We start from the raw sequence: 15,463 nt of genomic DNA on the forward strand, positions 1-15,463 counted from the left end.
TGACAAAAATAATGAAATAGAAATCAAACATTGGAAATTCATGATCTAATGTTGAGCATTTAAAAAAGTCAAAGGCATTTGGAAATAAGCTGTTGTTTTCAGCTGGTGCTGTATGTAATATTAAGTCTAGAAGGAGTTACTACAAGCCAACTATAGCAACTCATGAATTCCAGGATGGATGTATAATTCATAGTATGATACTATTTACTGTAATGACATTATATGCCATCACTTAACATAATATTGCATATTAAATTCAGATTGTGAAATGAAGTTCAGTTGCTTTACTGCAATCAAAGATCTATAAATGTCCTGTTGCTGAAACTTCAGAAGGCAATGTATTAAATCTGTTTATATTATCCAAAACTCAAAGTAGTCAAGTTGTACAAAAATCTCCCACCAGAAAATGAAAAATGGGAATTTACAGTAAGTACCAGTTTCTGTTCTTAATTAAATACAAAGGCTGTTATTGTAGTCACTGATTGTAATGGAATTAGAGCAGGGATGAATTTAGTCCAAAGGGTCAATTTCTCTTGGGAAAAGATGTTTGAAAATATTGGCATTTATCTCAAGAAATCAGCACTGCTAACTGATGTGTCAGGACTTGTGTCCCTTCTGCTTTTGGGAAGGGCTGAGGATGTAATCTGCAAGACTTCTCTTTCTCCAGTGCCTGAAGGCAAGAACAACCCATCAAAGACAGCAAGAGGTGATCGAGGTTTTGTGACCTCTTACACAGCAGTAATCCAGAAATCCTAGATTTGAGGCAGCAGAGCTGGCTTAGTGCGTATTTCAATCCCTAGTAAGGGTGAGAAGCTTTCAGCAACACTGAAGTTTAAAGACAGCATTATTATGCTGCATTTGTTGCTACGGGGCCAGGTCAGCTCTGTTCATCTTTCATCTGCTGTTTCATTAGGTGGTCTTTTGTAGGACAGACTCACTTGAAGCCTCTCAAAGCAGCAGCAGTGCTGCCTAGCTATTCTGCTGTTTACCACTGTCCCTAAGTGAATCGACCCAGGGGGATGCAGTGCCGTGTTCTGTACTGAGCATTAGAATCCTGAAATTTTGCCTTTCCTTAAAACACTGGAGTTGAGTCATGACTTTAGGGCAAAGGAACACTGATGGGGAGAGTCTTTTCAAGATCTGCCTCTTCTTTTAGCCATAGAAAATACATTCTACCAGATACCTCATTAGGTTCACTGTGCATTTGATGCCAAAAATTATTTGACCCAAGCCACTGGAGGCAGCACAACCAGAACTACTCTCCTCTGCTGACGGTTTCCGGACACTTTCTTTTGACATAAGACCGGTTTCATTCTTAGGAATGGGATGTTTCTGAACAGAGCCTTTCACCTCTGGGTCACTAGCAGAAATCTGGCCCTGCTTGGTAGTGACCGAAAATCATTACCAGCTGACAGCTACTTGGTGCAATGAGCTGGTGAGTCTCATTCCAGTTCCTAATGGACACATCTCAGTAAACACAGTCACAACTGGCACTAACTGGTGTTCTCAGCCAAGAGACCTCGAACTGAATGGGAAAGGAAATTGAACCTTCCTTTTCATCCCCTGCCTGAGTTTTGGAATATTATGGACAGGCATTTTATACCTGCAGCGTTTCACAGGCTGTTTTTACTCTAAATGGGTTTTTGAAACTTTGCAATTTTCATGCAGCATGATTCAGCACAGCCTGATCTGCCATCTCAGAATAATTAGACTCATCTTATGGTTCCCCTCAGTAGAAGCTGAGCTGTCTGGTGCCATCTCCCAGTACAAATGGTAAATCTGATGTCACATCTCAGTATGAATGGAACCATCTGATGTCACCTCAGTGCTAACAGGACGTTTTATAATATGTCATCTAAGGCTGCAGGGGAAATCTTCTAATCCATTCACTATGCTACACTACAATAGAACATAACACAGTATAATGTGTAGGTAAACTTAGACACCCTCAGGCAGATTTTGGATAGACGGATAGATGGATGGATAGAAACATTTATACAAAGTATACATATATTATATCACTCTATTGATTTTAAAAAAGTTCCAGGACTGCCTAGCTATAATGAGATTTTTGAACTTTGTGTTGCGATCAATGAGGGGAATATTATTGGCGTGGAGAATTGATATACCCGCTCTCTGTGGCTTGTTCTGCTCCTGGACTGCCCCTGCCCCCAAGGTGTACGATTCCATCAGACACTTAACCTCTTTTACAGTATCATCAGGCTAAAAGGAATCTAATAGTGACACGGGACTTGTGCTCAGCACTCTGGCACTATTGCTTTCCTGTCACAAATAATTTATAGCTTTCTATTTCCATCCCTTTGCCTGCACCCCATCCCCTTTTTCTGTTTCTCTGGGCTGGGGGAAATCAATAAACTCACAAAACCAGAGTGGCACTTCAGGGGGTTTTAGGGGGAATGTGAGACAAGAGGGGAAAAAAGAAAAAAAAAAGAGAAAAGAAGAAAAAAAGTTATATTATTTGCTGTAGCACACTTTTCAGATCAGGTCTTCACCTAGTGCAAATTTTAAGACCTCAGAATCTGGCCCTGAGGCCTTCAGACACTTTTTGTATGGGGTCTCAGCAACTATAGATTAGGGCATCTGGTACCACTGATCTATATGAAGTGAGGATCTGGATCTCCATCCTCAGCTAGAACCTTGACATTCTCTGTCTCCAGCTATGTCCCAGGCACTCCAGCTACAGGTCAGGCTTCATCAAGCTTGTAGCAGAGTCTTCTAACGTGCTGAGGTGAGATGTTCTCTTTTCCTAAGAAGGCTTCATCCTCAGAAGTAGTGGTTTTTAAAAATTGCCCCCATAATGTCTCTGCCTATCTCTGTCCATGCCATATCACTCACTAGCCACGCATTTGCTCTTTGAAGTTTTGCTGACTTATTCTTCAGAACAAATTTTTAAGGGAAGCTCTCAAGTGGGCAGGATAAATCTTCTATTTGCTTTCACTTTCTGGAGAGATTTTTGGGTAGAAAATAAAGCTAATAAAATGCAGGGCTAAGAGTTCCAGAAGCTCAGGATGAAGAGAATCTGCACCTACACCCCAGCTGGAGTGGCTGAAGAGAGGAGAGGCTTGTTCTAATCTCAGAAAGGAAGTTGGTTTCCATGGCCTCCACAGGTCATGGCTTATTTACCGAGTTCCTTGGTGGAACAGCGGTTCCCAACTCACAGATACCCAATATCTGCCAGTAGTCAGGGACCTTGCAGTCAGGTACTAGGTACTAGTGATTTTCTTTCACCACTGACCTCAGCTGGATTTAAACCAGTGACCTAGAGGTGAAAGATTTCATGTAACAAGAAAAAGAGCACTGACAATTACAGTTCAGTTTATTGTCATTCTAAGCTACACTATAAGCTTCGTGATGCTTTTTTGAGTTCCCATGCTGTGTTCATTCACCACCTGACAAACACCAATTTTTGCCCTGTTTGATGGACCTTTTTTTCCTGGTGATCTATATCCCATCACCAGTCCCTACAGATGCCGTCTGCTTTCACCTCATTTATGAAGGGCAAGGGCTATGGGCAAACCTTCCACAGTACAAAGCATTTAGTCAGTTAGAAGGGTATTTTTCAGGTAGACAACAAAATTAAAGCTACTCCATTTGTAAATTCAGCAATGTCTCTATTAGCTGTGAAGACTGCACTGTTATTACGCTCACAGACCAGACCATAAATGGCAATGAAGCTGTTAACACACAGCAGATTCTGGCTTGCTCACTGAACACCATCCTTATGCAGTGAACACCCAAGTTTGGGATAAAGATGACAGAGCAGAAATAGGATGATTCTCTGAGAGCTGGACTATTAAAGCAGTAGAATCAGGACCACAAAGCAAATGAAGCCACTCTGCTGCACTGAGAGCTCAGATCGAGCCTTCAGCTTCTGATATCTGGGACTGTGGGTCTGCAAAGGCACAGAGAAGATGCATTTGAGTTCTGAATGTGTTTCACTCTTTTCCAGGATCATCAGAACCAAAGTTCAGCAACCTTTTCACCCAACACCAGATGGGAGTGGGACAGGTGTGACTGCACCAGGACATACTATTGGTAAGTAGACCAGCATGAGGGGTGGTGACAGGTCAAGTGGAAATGGGGATGAAGCTTAGTTGAGGGAACAAAGTCTGACAAGCAGATGCTAAGCAGAGCAAAAGGGAGGAGGGGTGGGGGGAAAGAAGCCTCCATGAATCAGAGTTTTCTATTCTTTGTCTCCCCTGTTGCAATGCAGAGAAGTGAATCACAGAGAAACTAGCCCAAAGTAGGGGTTTGCCCAAGTGATTCTGCCTTAATGTCCATTTCATGTTCATGCTCTCTCCTTCATCTCCTTATACAGAGCTATTTACTGCTGTCCTGTCTAAGCATCAGTCTTCACCTTTTCCCTTGTCCTTCCTTTGACTCTCTTTTTCCTCCCTACCAATTTTTCTTCTCTCCTCTCCCTTTGATGGAAATGGTCCATTTTTTTAATGGTAGTAACACACAAATATGGGTAAGATATTCCAGCTGCCTCACAACTGAATTCTTCATTGTTCTAGCTCTGCAGTCAGGTATCCCATGGGTGTATTTCACTGAGAATGCTGCGGGAGATGTTTTGCTAGTTTGTTGAGGTGAACAGAAGATGGAGGCTGTAATACAGTGACCAAATGCCTCCTAGTCTGTTTAGAGGTACTGTGTTAGATGTGTGATGAGATACTTTCTAATCTGTGAGCTGTGGGGTGGATATGTCTGTTCTTGCTAGCATAGCTAGCATAGCTTTATCTAGTGACAAACTAGAGCAGGAAAAACATGCAGTATTCTGGGATACTGTGAATTACAGTGGCTTATTTGTGGCCTAAGACTTTCTTAGATTCTGTTGGTTATGGAGAATCTGCTGCTACACAAGGATTTACCAGAAAATGCTCATCTGCATCGGACAGAGCTGGTAGATGTCCTGTACACAAACTGTATTCAGGATTACAATGGGCAAATACGGAAGAACATTTCTGGATGCTCTTTTAACATGGACTTGCTCACTGGACTGGCAATCACTGATCACAACAGATGGAGCTGGCAGATTCCTTCTTGGACCAGCAGTGCAATGTCTAGGGAACACAATGACTGAACTGGGGTAGTGATTGTGAGTCCTTCTAGTGAAGTCTCATTGCTCTGGGATATTCTAGGAAGTGGGTCTACATTGGAGAGTGTTGAAAGGTTCTGTTCCATCCTGAAAGGCTTCTGTTGGATGTATTGATTGCTTCAGATCAGTGCTTTATGAGCTGAATGATGAATAGTGGCCTGTAAGAGAACTGGGATATTCTTTCCATTACTGGGACACACTGGGACACAATAGGTATGCCTGCTGGATGCATAGGTCTACCTGTTCTATTTTCTAAAAGCCTGATTATCATGAAGGGATCATTTCTAATTTGGATTACTTGTCACTTTTGATATATTGAAAATTCATGAGCAATCTCGGACAGCCAGGTGGCCAGAGCATTCTGCCTATTGATATTGGTCAGTACAAAAGGAAGGCACTAGATTTTCATTAATCTGGGTGGTAGTATGTATCACCCAGTCATTCCAGTAGGGAAATGAATTTAATAGGCTAGCACTGAAGTGCTTCTAACCTATGCTAAGAAGGTAATTTTTTCACTAAGTGTTTCAGGTGGGCATGTAAGAGGCTAGTCTGCCTAAGACAGAGCATGTGCACTCCTGGTGAAAAAATACTGAGAAGAAATTATCTGGTAAAATATGGATGGACTAGGAAGTCACTAGAGAATGTGGCCTATGCAGCATTTCACTGGATTACCTTGAAAGCCTGCTCTGAACTGGGATGTAACAACATTTAGCTTCTTGATGGAATACACTTACTTGTTATCAATGGCCCTGTATTGGAAGGCTGTGAAGCTACAGTATAGCAGTGGACAAGCAAAGCTGGGATGCAGCTTTGCTGGGATACAGTAGAGTAAGTCCTTCAGCCTGAAGGACCAGGAATCTGCTTAGTGCCCAGGCTTTCCTGTTAGACTGGTGGCATGCATAGCTTTCAGCTGGGGATCCCTGAGTGCTGTGCTGCTCTCCTGATGGCCCTTTCTCCCTTTTCCTTTCGTCCAGTGCCCAGCACAGCATCCCCTCCTGTCTCCAGTGCCTCCAATGATCCAGTGGGCTCTTACTCCATTAACGGGATCCTGGGGATTCCTCGGTCGAATGGCGAGAAGAGGAAACGTGATGAAGGTAGGGGGAGGGGAGAAGCTCATCCTCCCTTTTATATTCTTTGTCCCCATGTACAGGTTCCAATTTCAGGCCAAGGTTTGCAGCTGCTCCAGGGGCTAGATCAGTTTTAGCAACAGAGACCAGTTCCCCGCCACTGCCCTGCTGGCTTGGAATGCTCTTCTTCCGAGGCCTTTCATGACAGGCTGCATCTCCAGACATCTGCTCAGCAGGCAGAGAGCCGTCTCCATTGCTGGAGCTGATCCCAAGTTCATTCACTGCTGGAAACGGCTGGAACTGAGCTCCCAAGGAGCCAGCAGGTGCCCGGACTTTGAACTGTGGGTAAACATGGTTTCCCTGACTCACTTGATTTCAAACTAAATGCCATCTTGGAGAAGCACCAGCAATGTGGGAGTTGTCTTTCATTCCACTTGCAAACAAGTCCCTGCCCTGTGATGTGCTACGAGCTACATTAGCTGGTGATCACAAGGGCCCAGTTTTCAATGAGTAGCATCTACCACAGCAGAACTGTCATGCTTGCAACAGTCTGAAAGCAGAACAGGAGGTCTTCTGAGTATTGTGATCCTAAGGTTGTTTCTAAGCCTTTCAATAAGGCTATAATGAAACAGTATTAAGCTCTCTTCTTTTGCATCCTACTTGCTGTGAAGTATTCAGGGCAAAGATCCTGAAATTAATCAAAAGCTGGAGCCTCAGGTCTAAATAGACTGAGTCAGGAGGGGTGAGTAAGGCCTTGGTGCTCTTATGGTGGCTTTCAAACACTTTTCCTTAAGTCTGTCTTTTTAAATTTGATTAGTTCTAAACCTGAGGGCCAGGAGGTGAACTTTTTAAAGAATATTGACTGACCAGTTTGTTGGGTTCAGTTCTGACTTCAGTATGTTGTGTTGCTTGTTGCATGGAAAGACCTCTTAGGATAGGTGGCTCAGGGTGCTGTGTGTGCTGTAATCCCAATGCTGTGCAGTGCAAGAGAACATGAGAGGTCTCTGTGATATGTGGTGAGAAGAAAAAGCTCTCCTGAGACAGATGCTGCATTTTGAGGTTTTGCTAGTAATTTTCTCAGTATTGGTTCTGGTGAGGTTCACATCTGTAAGTTTTTGATCCAAACAAACACAGTGATCCTAAGAACAACAGGCAGTCATCATGTTTCCTTCCTCCCTTATACAAAGTAAAACTAGATGCAAGAACCCATTTCAGCTTCTGTTAAAGCAAATGGGAAGATTTTTTGCTGATGTCATTGGAAATTGGATCGGGGCCCCAGAGGAAGATCCATTTCCCAGCTAGATGGCAGTAGGGCCCAGCTAAGAAAAAAGTGCAGCAATGGAAAGACTGAGTCAATGCCTCAAAGTCAAAAAATGTCAGGAATAAGAGACAAGTATTGCAAACCTTTCCAGCATTTGCCATCATTACATACACAGGAAATAGTGACATTTCAAACTGAATGACACATTTCTTTAACAGTGGTGCAGATCTCCTGGCAGTTATTTGAGGGTTTTGTGAACCTCTGTTCTCATACAGTCCAATGTGGTGATCACCATCTCTCAACATGGTGCCTCCACATCTCATTAGAAATTAAACTCTTCAATCTGGCTTTAGCTACTATGCAGGTTATACCTGGAAAGATTATCCCACTTTAGATGCAGCCTCTCAGTCACTTCCAGCCTCAGAACCTGAGCTTTCTTTGGAACAGTACAATTAAACACAGAAACAACACAGCAGCCATCTAAGACTGTGACACTTCACAATGATATATTGATAGTAAGAACTATTCTTTGTGTCTGTCCTTAATTCATTCCAGATTTGATTTAGGCAAGTGACACTATGCAGCTCCTTGCTGTTGGCCAAGTGCCCAAATATCCCACTAGGAATCAAAAAGGTTCCAACCAGACAATCCTGCAGATGTTGTTTGTCTTTAGCTCTCAGAGTTTTACGTGGCAGTTACATTATATGGTTGCAACTGCCTTAGATAACAGCCTTATTCCTGCCATCCCAGATATCCGCTGCAGGGACACGTGCTCCTGATCCAGAGAAAGCTCACGTGGGACCTCCAGCTAGCTGCTCAACATCTCTAACCATGAGTTGCGTTATCTGGGCTCACACTGGCCTTCAGAAATTATGAAATATATTGTCCCTTTGTGGGGCTGAGTCCTAAGGTTAGAAGGGTGCAAGGGGAAGTTTTGCAAAGCCAGTGATCTTCACTCATTCCTGGGCAGTCTCCTCTGTAGCTCTGAACATTCTGATTGTTTCTAGTTGAGATGGGGAGTAGGAAAAGTTTGTCAAGAGATACAACATGAGTATTTCTTTCATATTCATGCTGGATGCATACACCTTCTCAGTATTTCCCAGAGCTTCTGAACACTTTTTTGCAGTTTCTTTCTTAACTTCAGGTTTTATTCTCACATTGAAAAGCCCTTGTGAGCTTTGCACATCTACTTTCCAAGCATTTAGGGAGTGGTTCTTCCCTAAAGGAGGCAGAAGAAGCAGCACTGCTCTCTCTTTCTTTCCGCTCTGTTGGACCAGCTCTGCTGCAAGGATTCCTCTGTGAGGAATGCAGTTCAGCAGAAAGGGGAAGTACCAAACTGTTCCTGAATCACCAGTTCTGAAAACCTTGTTAGCAACCTCTGTGATGGCTGGGGGGAACAGGGTAGGAGAAAGACAGAGAAGCTTCTATGTGAGCACACCCCCTCCCCCAGGTCCTCCTTGCTGCAGCTGGTGTCTACATTAGACAGTAGCATAGATGATTAAGAAGAAGAGAGATAATTATGTGTCAAGATGATGTAGGAGAACTCCCGATTGGACAGAAGGAGCCAGACGGATGCATGAGGTGGGCTCAGAGATGGACGCTGACAGCCAGGTGTGTCCCCCACAGGGAGTTAGAGGAAAGAGTGGGAATCCCAACCTACCAAATACACTGGTTGCAAGTGCAGGGGTGGCCTGGGTGATGTATGACATTGAGAGAGAGCTAGCTGGGAAGCAGCTCTGAGTGTCTACTAGTCACAAGGAACTGTTGGCCACGAGTCTTTCCTCAAAACTCAGTATGTCTTCCTCAGGTGAATGCCAAGAACGGATGGTCAGGATTTGCCTTGTTAAGACCAAATTACACTTTAGTTTCAGTTTATAACCAGTGATTGCAAAATTTCTGACTTTTGTGATAGAGTTGGTCTCCTGCGATTTTGAAAATAATTTGACTAAAATGCTCAACTAAACATTTGTGTAGCACTGTGGGCATTGCCAGTGGAGCTGTAACTTCCCTCTGACCTTACACCCACCCTCACTTACACCCACCATCTTCCAAAGGCAGAGGTCACCCTGCAGCATGTGATGACTTTCTCAAGACCAGTGAGGGTCTTACACTATCAAGTTGCATCAGAAAACATGAATTCTTTATGGTTTGAGTGTTGCAGTACTCTGTGTTGGCAGGCCAACCATGTTCAGCAGGGTCATTGCCAGACTAAGAAGCAGCAGTACAATATCCAGAAGGACAAAGGGGAAGAATATGCAACTATTTCTGCTTTTTCATAATCCCTTAATTGACAGCTAAAAGAATGAGAACTGGGGTGACCCAGAGGCACTAACAAAAACTTAGTATCACTCATATTGTAGTCTTGAGCATGGTACAAGGAGAAAAAAAGGAGAAATGCAGAGAAAGCGAAAGACAGATAAATAGAAAGATAGATAGATAGATAGATAGATAGATAGATAGATAGATAGATAGACAGATAGATAGATAGATATAGATAAGTAATTAGATAACAGGAAAAGAGTATATCAAGCTGCTGCCAGCATAACGCTGCATCTTCAGCTGGGTGAAACTTCAGCAATTTTTACGAAACCATTCTTATGAGACATGGCCCTTTCTTTCCATAATAGGCTGCAAACAGACTTCCTGTCTAACCCTAAATTCTCATTTGGGATTCAACTTCCAGTGAGGTTGGTGCTGTAACATTCTCAGCATTATTAATCTTGGTCCTTGACAGTATCTGTAGTATTTGACAGCATTACTGGTAATAATATCTGCAGTGCTGACAATGGCAGAGATAATATCCCCCAGTATTATCAACATTAGCAGGGATCATATCTGCAGCCTGTTATTGGTGGGAGCAGACATAATGTGTCCAGTATTATTAGTATCAGTAGTAATAAAACCCAAAGGCTTGTTAGTGTGATCACTGCTAATATCAGCGCTAGGTTTGTGGGAGAGGAGGGGACGGAGTGATCACTACTGTAAATGGCAATAATACTTACGGTGTTTGCAGTGAAGGAATCCCCAACAGAGATGGGGGAGAAAGCCTGAGAAGGCAGAAGTCTCTCCTTCCCATCCTTCACTTGTCATTTTGATGATTAGAGTGAGTTGCATTGATGCCTAGTAATGCAGGGCTGTGTCAGTGCAGCGGGACAATGAAGTGTCACCAAGATTTCTACAGATCTGGTGGCCTTTTCCAAGAAGTGTTAACTGTATCAGTGCAGATGGGTCACCAATACTCCTCAAATGGAATTGGGCTGTGCTGAACAGGGTGCTGCCCACTATCTGTAGGAGTATCTGCACTGTTAATCCTGGAGCTATAGGATAGGCAGCATCACTGCCCTTCTCTTTGCTGCTGCTGCTCATGTAATTTTCTGACTGTTATTGCCACAAGACCCTCTACTGAAAATCAGTGCTTTTATTACAGGTGGTTTTCTCTTTCCTCACTCCAAATGGAAGGACTCTGAGTGCAGAGCAGGGTCTTGACAGTGTTTAGCTTGGGACTTTTCCTACCTTGATGTCATCTGATTTTCATATTGGAAAAGCAAAAATGCCTCCTGATGAAGTGTGAGGCAGGGACATCTGTGACAATTCCACTACTGAAAGTTGTTTTTTTAAAATACTGCCCCAGGACATAAACTGTTTTAAAGACTTGGGTTCAAAATTTTCTTCAAGTGGAAAGTAACACAGAGCAGAGGTGTGTAATGTGTCTAAGTTTTTGATCAGATATACAGCAGCTGAGTACGCCACTGCAAGTATGATCCCATTTGTGTTGTTCAGAGTAGCAGGGATAATTCTGTGTGAGAGACATAGCTATGACATTTCAGATGACTGTGTCATTGTCAGTGGCACACAGTATGTGTTTGCAGGCAGTTTGGTTGTGGTTATCCTATTGTAACTATCACTATAGGTTGTGGGTTTGTGATGCTAATGATGAGATTAACTGTATCACTACTTGGTCTGCTGCCCCATTGCACTCAAGGCCATTACACTCTTCACAGGAGCAGCTGTGAATTGCTTTTTGTGGTATGTTTGCATCACGGCATACAGTAAGGGTGTTTCAACATGGTAATTGTTGGTTCACTGGTGCAGTTTCTACTGTGCTGTCACTGCAATTCATAGAGTTGTTACTGCAGTTGATATAATGTGTTGGTTGAAAACAGACTGGCCATAACAGTGAGGTCAATACAGCTACGTCACTGCAGGACCATGTTCAGAATGGTGTGTTTTCATGAAATGTGATATTAGTGTTCCACAGCATGCTGGGGTCATTTCAGAACATACAGTGTGCTTATGCTGTCATCTGCAGTATGGTGATGCTTTGCTTATGCTGGAGTTGTACCAGAGCAGAGGTCTAGCCCAGTGCTGTCCTGTGGGGAAATGCATTCATTCATTTTTCTATGCTGCCTGCATATGTTTGCTAAGAATATGAGTGAGTCATTCCACTTGACTGTGTCATGGCCTGATGTATGTTCATTTCTGGGCATAGTAGGTATATTTCTGTTCTCCTCAAACCCTAAGATTTGTTGAAGACAACAGGGTCTGTTTGGACCCCTGTAGGTGATGATGGAACAGCGCTACTGTCTGTGGCGAGCCTGAATTGTTTCACAGTGTGATTTTTTGTCACCACAGCTGACTTGTTTGTGTTATTCTATATGGCTGCTTTATTGCAGGTCAGCAATAGTCTTAATGACACCGGAGACACATGGAGTTATATTGCCTCAGGTGCTAACCCTATGTTCCAACCATCACACAGAGTTGTGGGGTGTATACACAGCAGTTTATGGATGTGCAGATGGGCTGAGCAGATTCTGGAGTCTTTCAAACTCTCACAATGTTTTTCTCTTACTTTCTCTGGGACTGCTGTTTTATGCAGCATGGGTGAGTTTCCAGTGGCTGGCAGCTTGCAGAAATGGTGTATCTCTGCAAACAGGAGCAGTCACAGGGGACCAGGCTCACTGTGTTCATACACACAAGTCTAGGTAACACTCCCTGCGATTCTAGATGAAAATATAAATTGAAGAGGGAGTTTATTCCAAGTGATCACCCACTTCTCCCTCCTGGAGGTCTTTGGCTAGTGAGACCCCTGGAAGGACATAAGAAAAGCACCTGCTACTCATCCTGCACCTCTATAAATAAACTGCAGGAGGATGTCAGAAAAGGGAGAGTGTGTATAGGAAAACAGAGGAGGGGGAAACTGGATGAAGCAGAAGACAGTGAATAAGCAGCACAGCACTGACAGAAATGTGGGCTGCTGCACCAGGAATCTGGAGGTCAGTCTGTAAGCAGGAGAAACAGGATACATGTGTTTGTGTGAGGTGTCTGCACACACGCTGGGATTTTGGGGAGTACACATTGCTCAGAAAGAAGTCAGGTAAGGGAGAGTTAACAGCTTACATCACAGAAAGCAGTTTGGACAGAATGCCCTGCTTCCAGAGCTTATAGTGCTGCTTAGTTTGGCAGGGGCTGCTATTCTCTGAAGACAAGCTGGTCTGGCTGTAGTTGTATTTGTGTGCGTCTCTGATTGTGTATTTGTATCTCTAGGAAAGCACGCCTGTTTGGTTTTTGTATTTCTGTGTTAGGATCACTGGTCTCTACTTATCTGTGCCTGTGTACTGGGGTGAGTGGCAGGTTGGACCCGTATTTTTGTGCATGCCTATGGAGACCTAGAAAATGTGTATGTTAAGCTGTGTATAATATTGCCTAGTAGGAGGATGGATACTGTGGATCATATGGATATCTGGGCATGTATGGCTCAGTATTAGTGCTATGTATTTTTATGAATGCGAGGTATTTGTATTCACATTTTGAGACTATATGTGAATGTTGTATATTTGTATGTATATTCTGAGTGTATGTGTTGTTACATCCTTGGAGTATCAATGTATCTTTGTGGTTGCTGGATACGAATATGTAGCCTGCTAGTGCTGTGCACTTCTGTACATAGTTTGTACAGATGTGTATTTGCATTGAGGTTATATATTTGTGTGTATGTTATATATATATTTATATATACACATATTGGTTGTTCTTGCCTGTATAAAGGCTGTTTATTTATGTAAATATTCTGTATTTGTTTACATTATTTGATTCTGTACATGTTAATTTAAGGAAATTACTTTGAGTTACAGGTTCTCATTTAGTTAGTGTACATACACTTTTGTAAGTTATTTGTTTATTCAGAAATTACATTTAATTGACATGCACCTACATTAGTACCTCTGTGTGTCTCAGTTTGCATTCTTGTGTCTTTAATGTTAATTTGCTATGTTTTGTGGACACTACTTATGCATAGAGCTTTTCTTTACATTTATTTGTGTGAGTACCATAAGTGTGTGCTTTTATGACTGCTTATTATGGGTAATTAGTTCGTGGTTAGATATTTTTCCACTTTTTGACTCATTCTTGGGAGTGGTTGTTGCAGCTAACATGTCAACAAGAGTCAGGCAGCTACAACTCCTCCTAGTGTCTCTGCCTCCTCAATGATTCTACCTGTGCAAAGGCTGCTCCCCAGTTTTGCTAGATGCCTGGTTCTCTGGATCTTCTTGTTCACTTTAGATGAGTCTTACATTGGGTCTGCCTGCAATCATGGAGGTGGCTGTTATAAGTTGTCATGGATGCAAAGAGTATGAGAGTCAGAGGAGCATGGTGTCTGAACCCATGAGGTTCCCAGGTTAATGCGCAGTGGGTGACAGAATCAACTGCAAAAGGAACCAGAAATAGCTGGCAATGTGCAGGCAAATGGTATTTTAGAGGGTTGTTGGTATAACAGTGGATGAGGATGCCATGACAAGTGAGAGACACTGGTTTGGGGTCAAGTGACATAGCAATGAGACATAAGGGCAATACTACCATGGAATAAAGGTGACATGGCACTGACACAAAACATGGGTCATGGTGACATGCCAATGACCCAGGCTGATCTGTCAGAACAGGGAGCGCTGGGATCTGTCCATCAGCTGAATAAGGCAAGGGAAAACAGGAGGAGGAGGGTGAAGAAGATCAGAGGCAAATCAACAGATCTGTACCGGAGCTGTAGGACCCAGATCACCAGTAGTTTGGGACATGCAGCGTCTCCACAGGATCAGTTGTGTCCTGGTGTGAAGGGCCAGGACAGCCTGTTAGCAGTGGCTGTTTGTTCACAGTGATGGAGAACAGGGATAACACAGTGATGACATCAGGTGGTGGCCATATCCTGTGAAGGTAGCCATGGACCATGGGGACTGTGGGCAGGGGCATTATTCCCAGTTGGTGGAAAAACAAAGAACCTAACAGGCAGTAAAACAAAAACAAAGGAGACTTGGAAGCACCTGACAGCCCTAATTCATCACAGCCCAAGATTTTTTTCCCCCATCATGTTCCCATTATATTTGTTTGTAAAAGTGGAAATCAATTTTGAAGGTAATTTTCTGGAAAGAATGGAAGGGAGGTGGGAGGGCCGGATAAGGCAGAGATGGCAAGAGGAAAAAAAAATTTAGGCCAGGCGCAGCCCAGGGGCAGCTCTTGGCAAGGTGAAAGAAAATTGCATATTCAATCTCCATCCATGAATCTCCCTTGCTGCTGCCCGCCTCCTGCTCGAAAACAATGAAGGCTTTCTCCCCTACGCTGCACAACGCCTGAGTATCAGCGCTCACTTTAACTTCAGGGTCATTAATTCACCTGATTATTGCAGGAGAGGAGAGGGTTGCAGAGGCATCCATTCTAAAGAGCCCTCCCTTAGCTCATCCTTTGATTAGTTCAGGGTGGGGGGAGTTGAGATAATGTGTTGTCTTGGACACAGTTTAAAATGGGAGGGGTTGAAGAGGGGGTGGAAGGAGGTAGAGAGGAAAAGATGTGGCCCAGCTTGTTGTGGAAGGGAGGGTTGGAGAGCAGTCATTCTTGCATCCCTCTGCTGTGGTGTTACTGCAAATTAAAAGTAGCATGTTCCACTTCGTAGCTATCCTTCAGGGAGGGGAGGGGCATGGGTATATGTCGGCATGGGGATGGGGGGATCTTATCATTGCTTCCTCAGCAGCC

The 15,463-nt window shown here is 43.4% G+C and overlaps 1 protein-coding gene across 4 annotated transcripts in view; it reads left to right on the top strand.

The window, feature by feature from the left end:
• Window positions 1-15,463, top strand: part of PAX2 (paired box 2) — an 83,167-nt gene that overhangs the window by 30,066 nt on the left and 37,638 nt on the right. For 2 of the 4 annotated variants that reach the window (XM_066554658.1, XM_066554655.1), the window contains exons 4-5: window positions 3,971-4,056; window positions 6,094-6,213. In XM_066554658.1, coding sequence (XP_066410755.1) covers window positions 3,971-4,056; window positions 6,094-6,213 — 206 coding nt within the window. The remainder of the gene's footprint in view (window positions 1-3,970; window positions 4,057-6,093; window positions 6,214-15,463) is intronic. The other 2 variants (XM_066554656.1, XM_066554657.1) reach the window with 1 other exon arrangement.

The sequence above is a fragment of the Molothrus aeneus genome, chromosome 8 (assembly GCF_037042795.1).
Source record: "Molothrus aeneus isolate 106 chromosome 8, BPBGC_Maene_1.0, whole genome shotgun sequence".
NCBI classification, from domain to species: Eukaryota; Metazoa; Chordata; class Aves; order Passeriformes; family Icteridae; genus Molothrus; species Molothrus aeneus.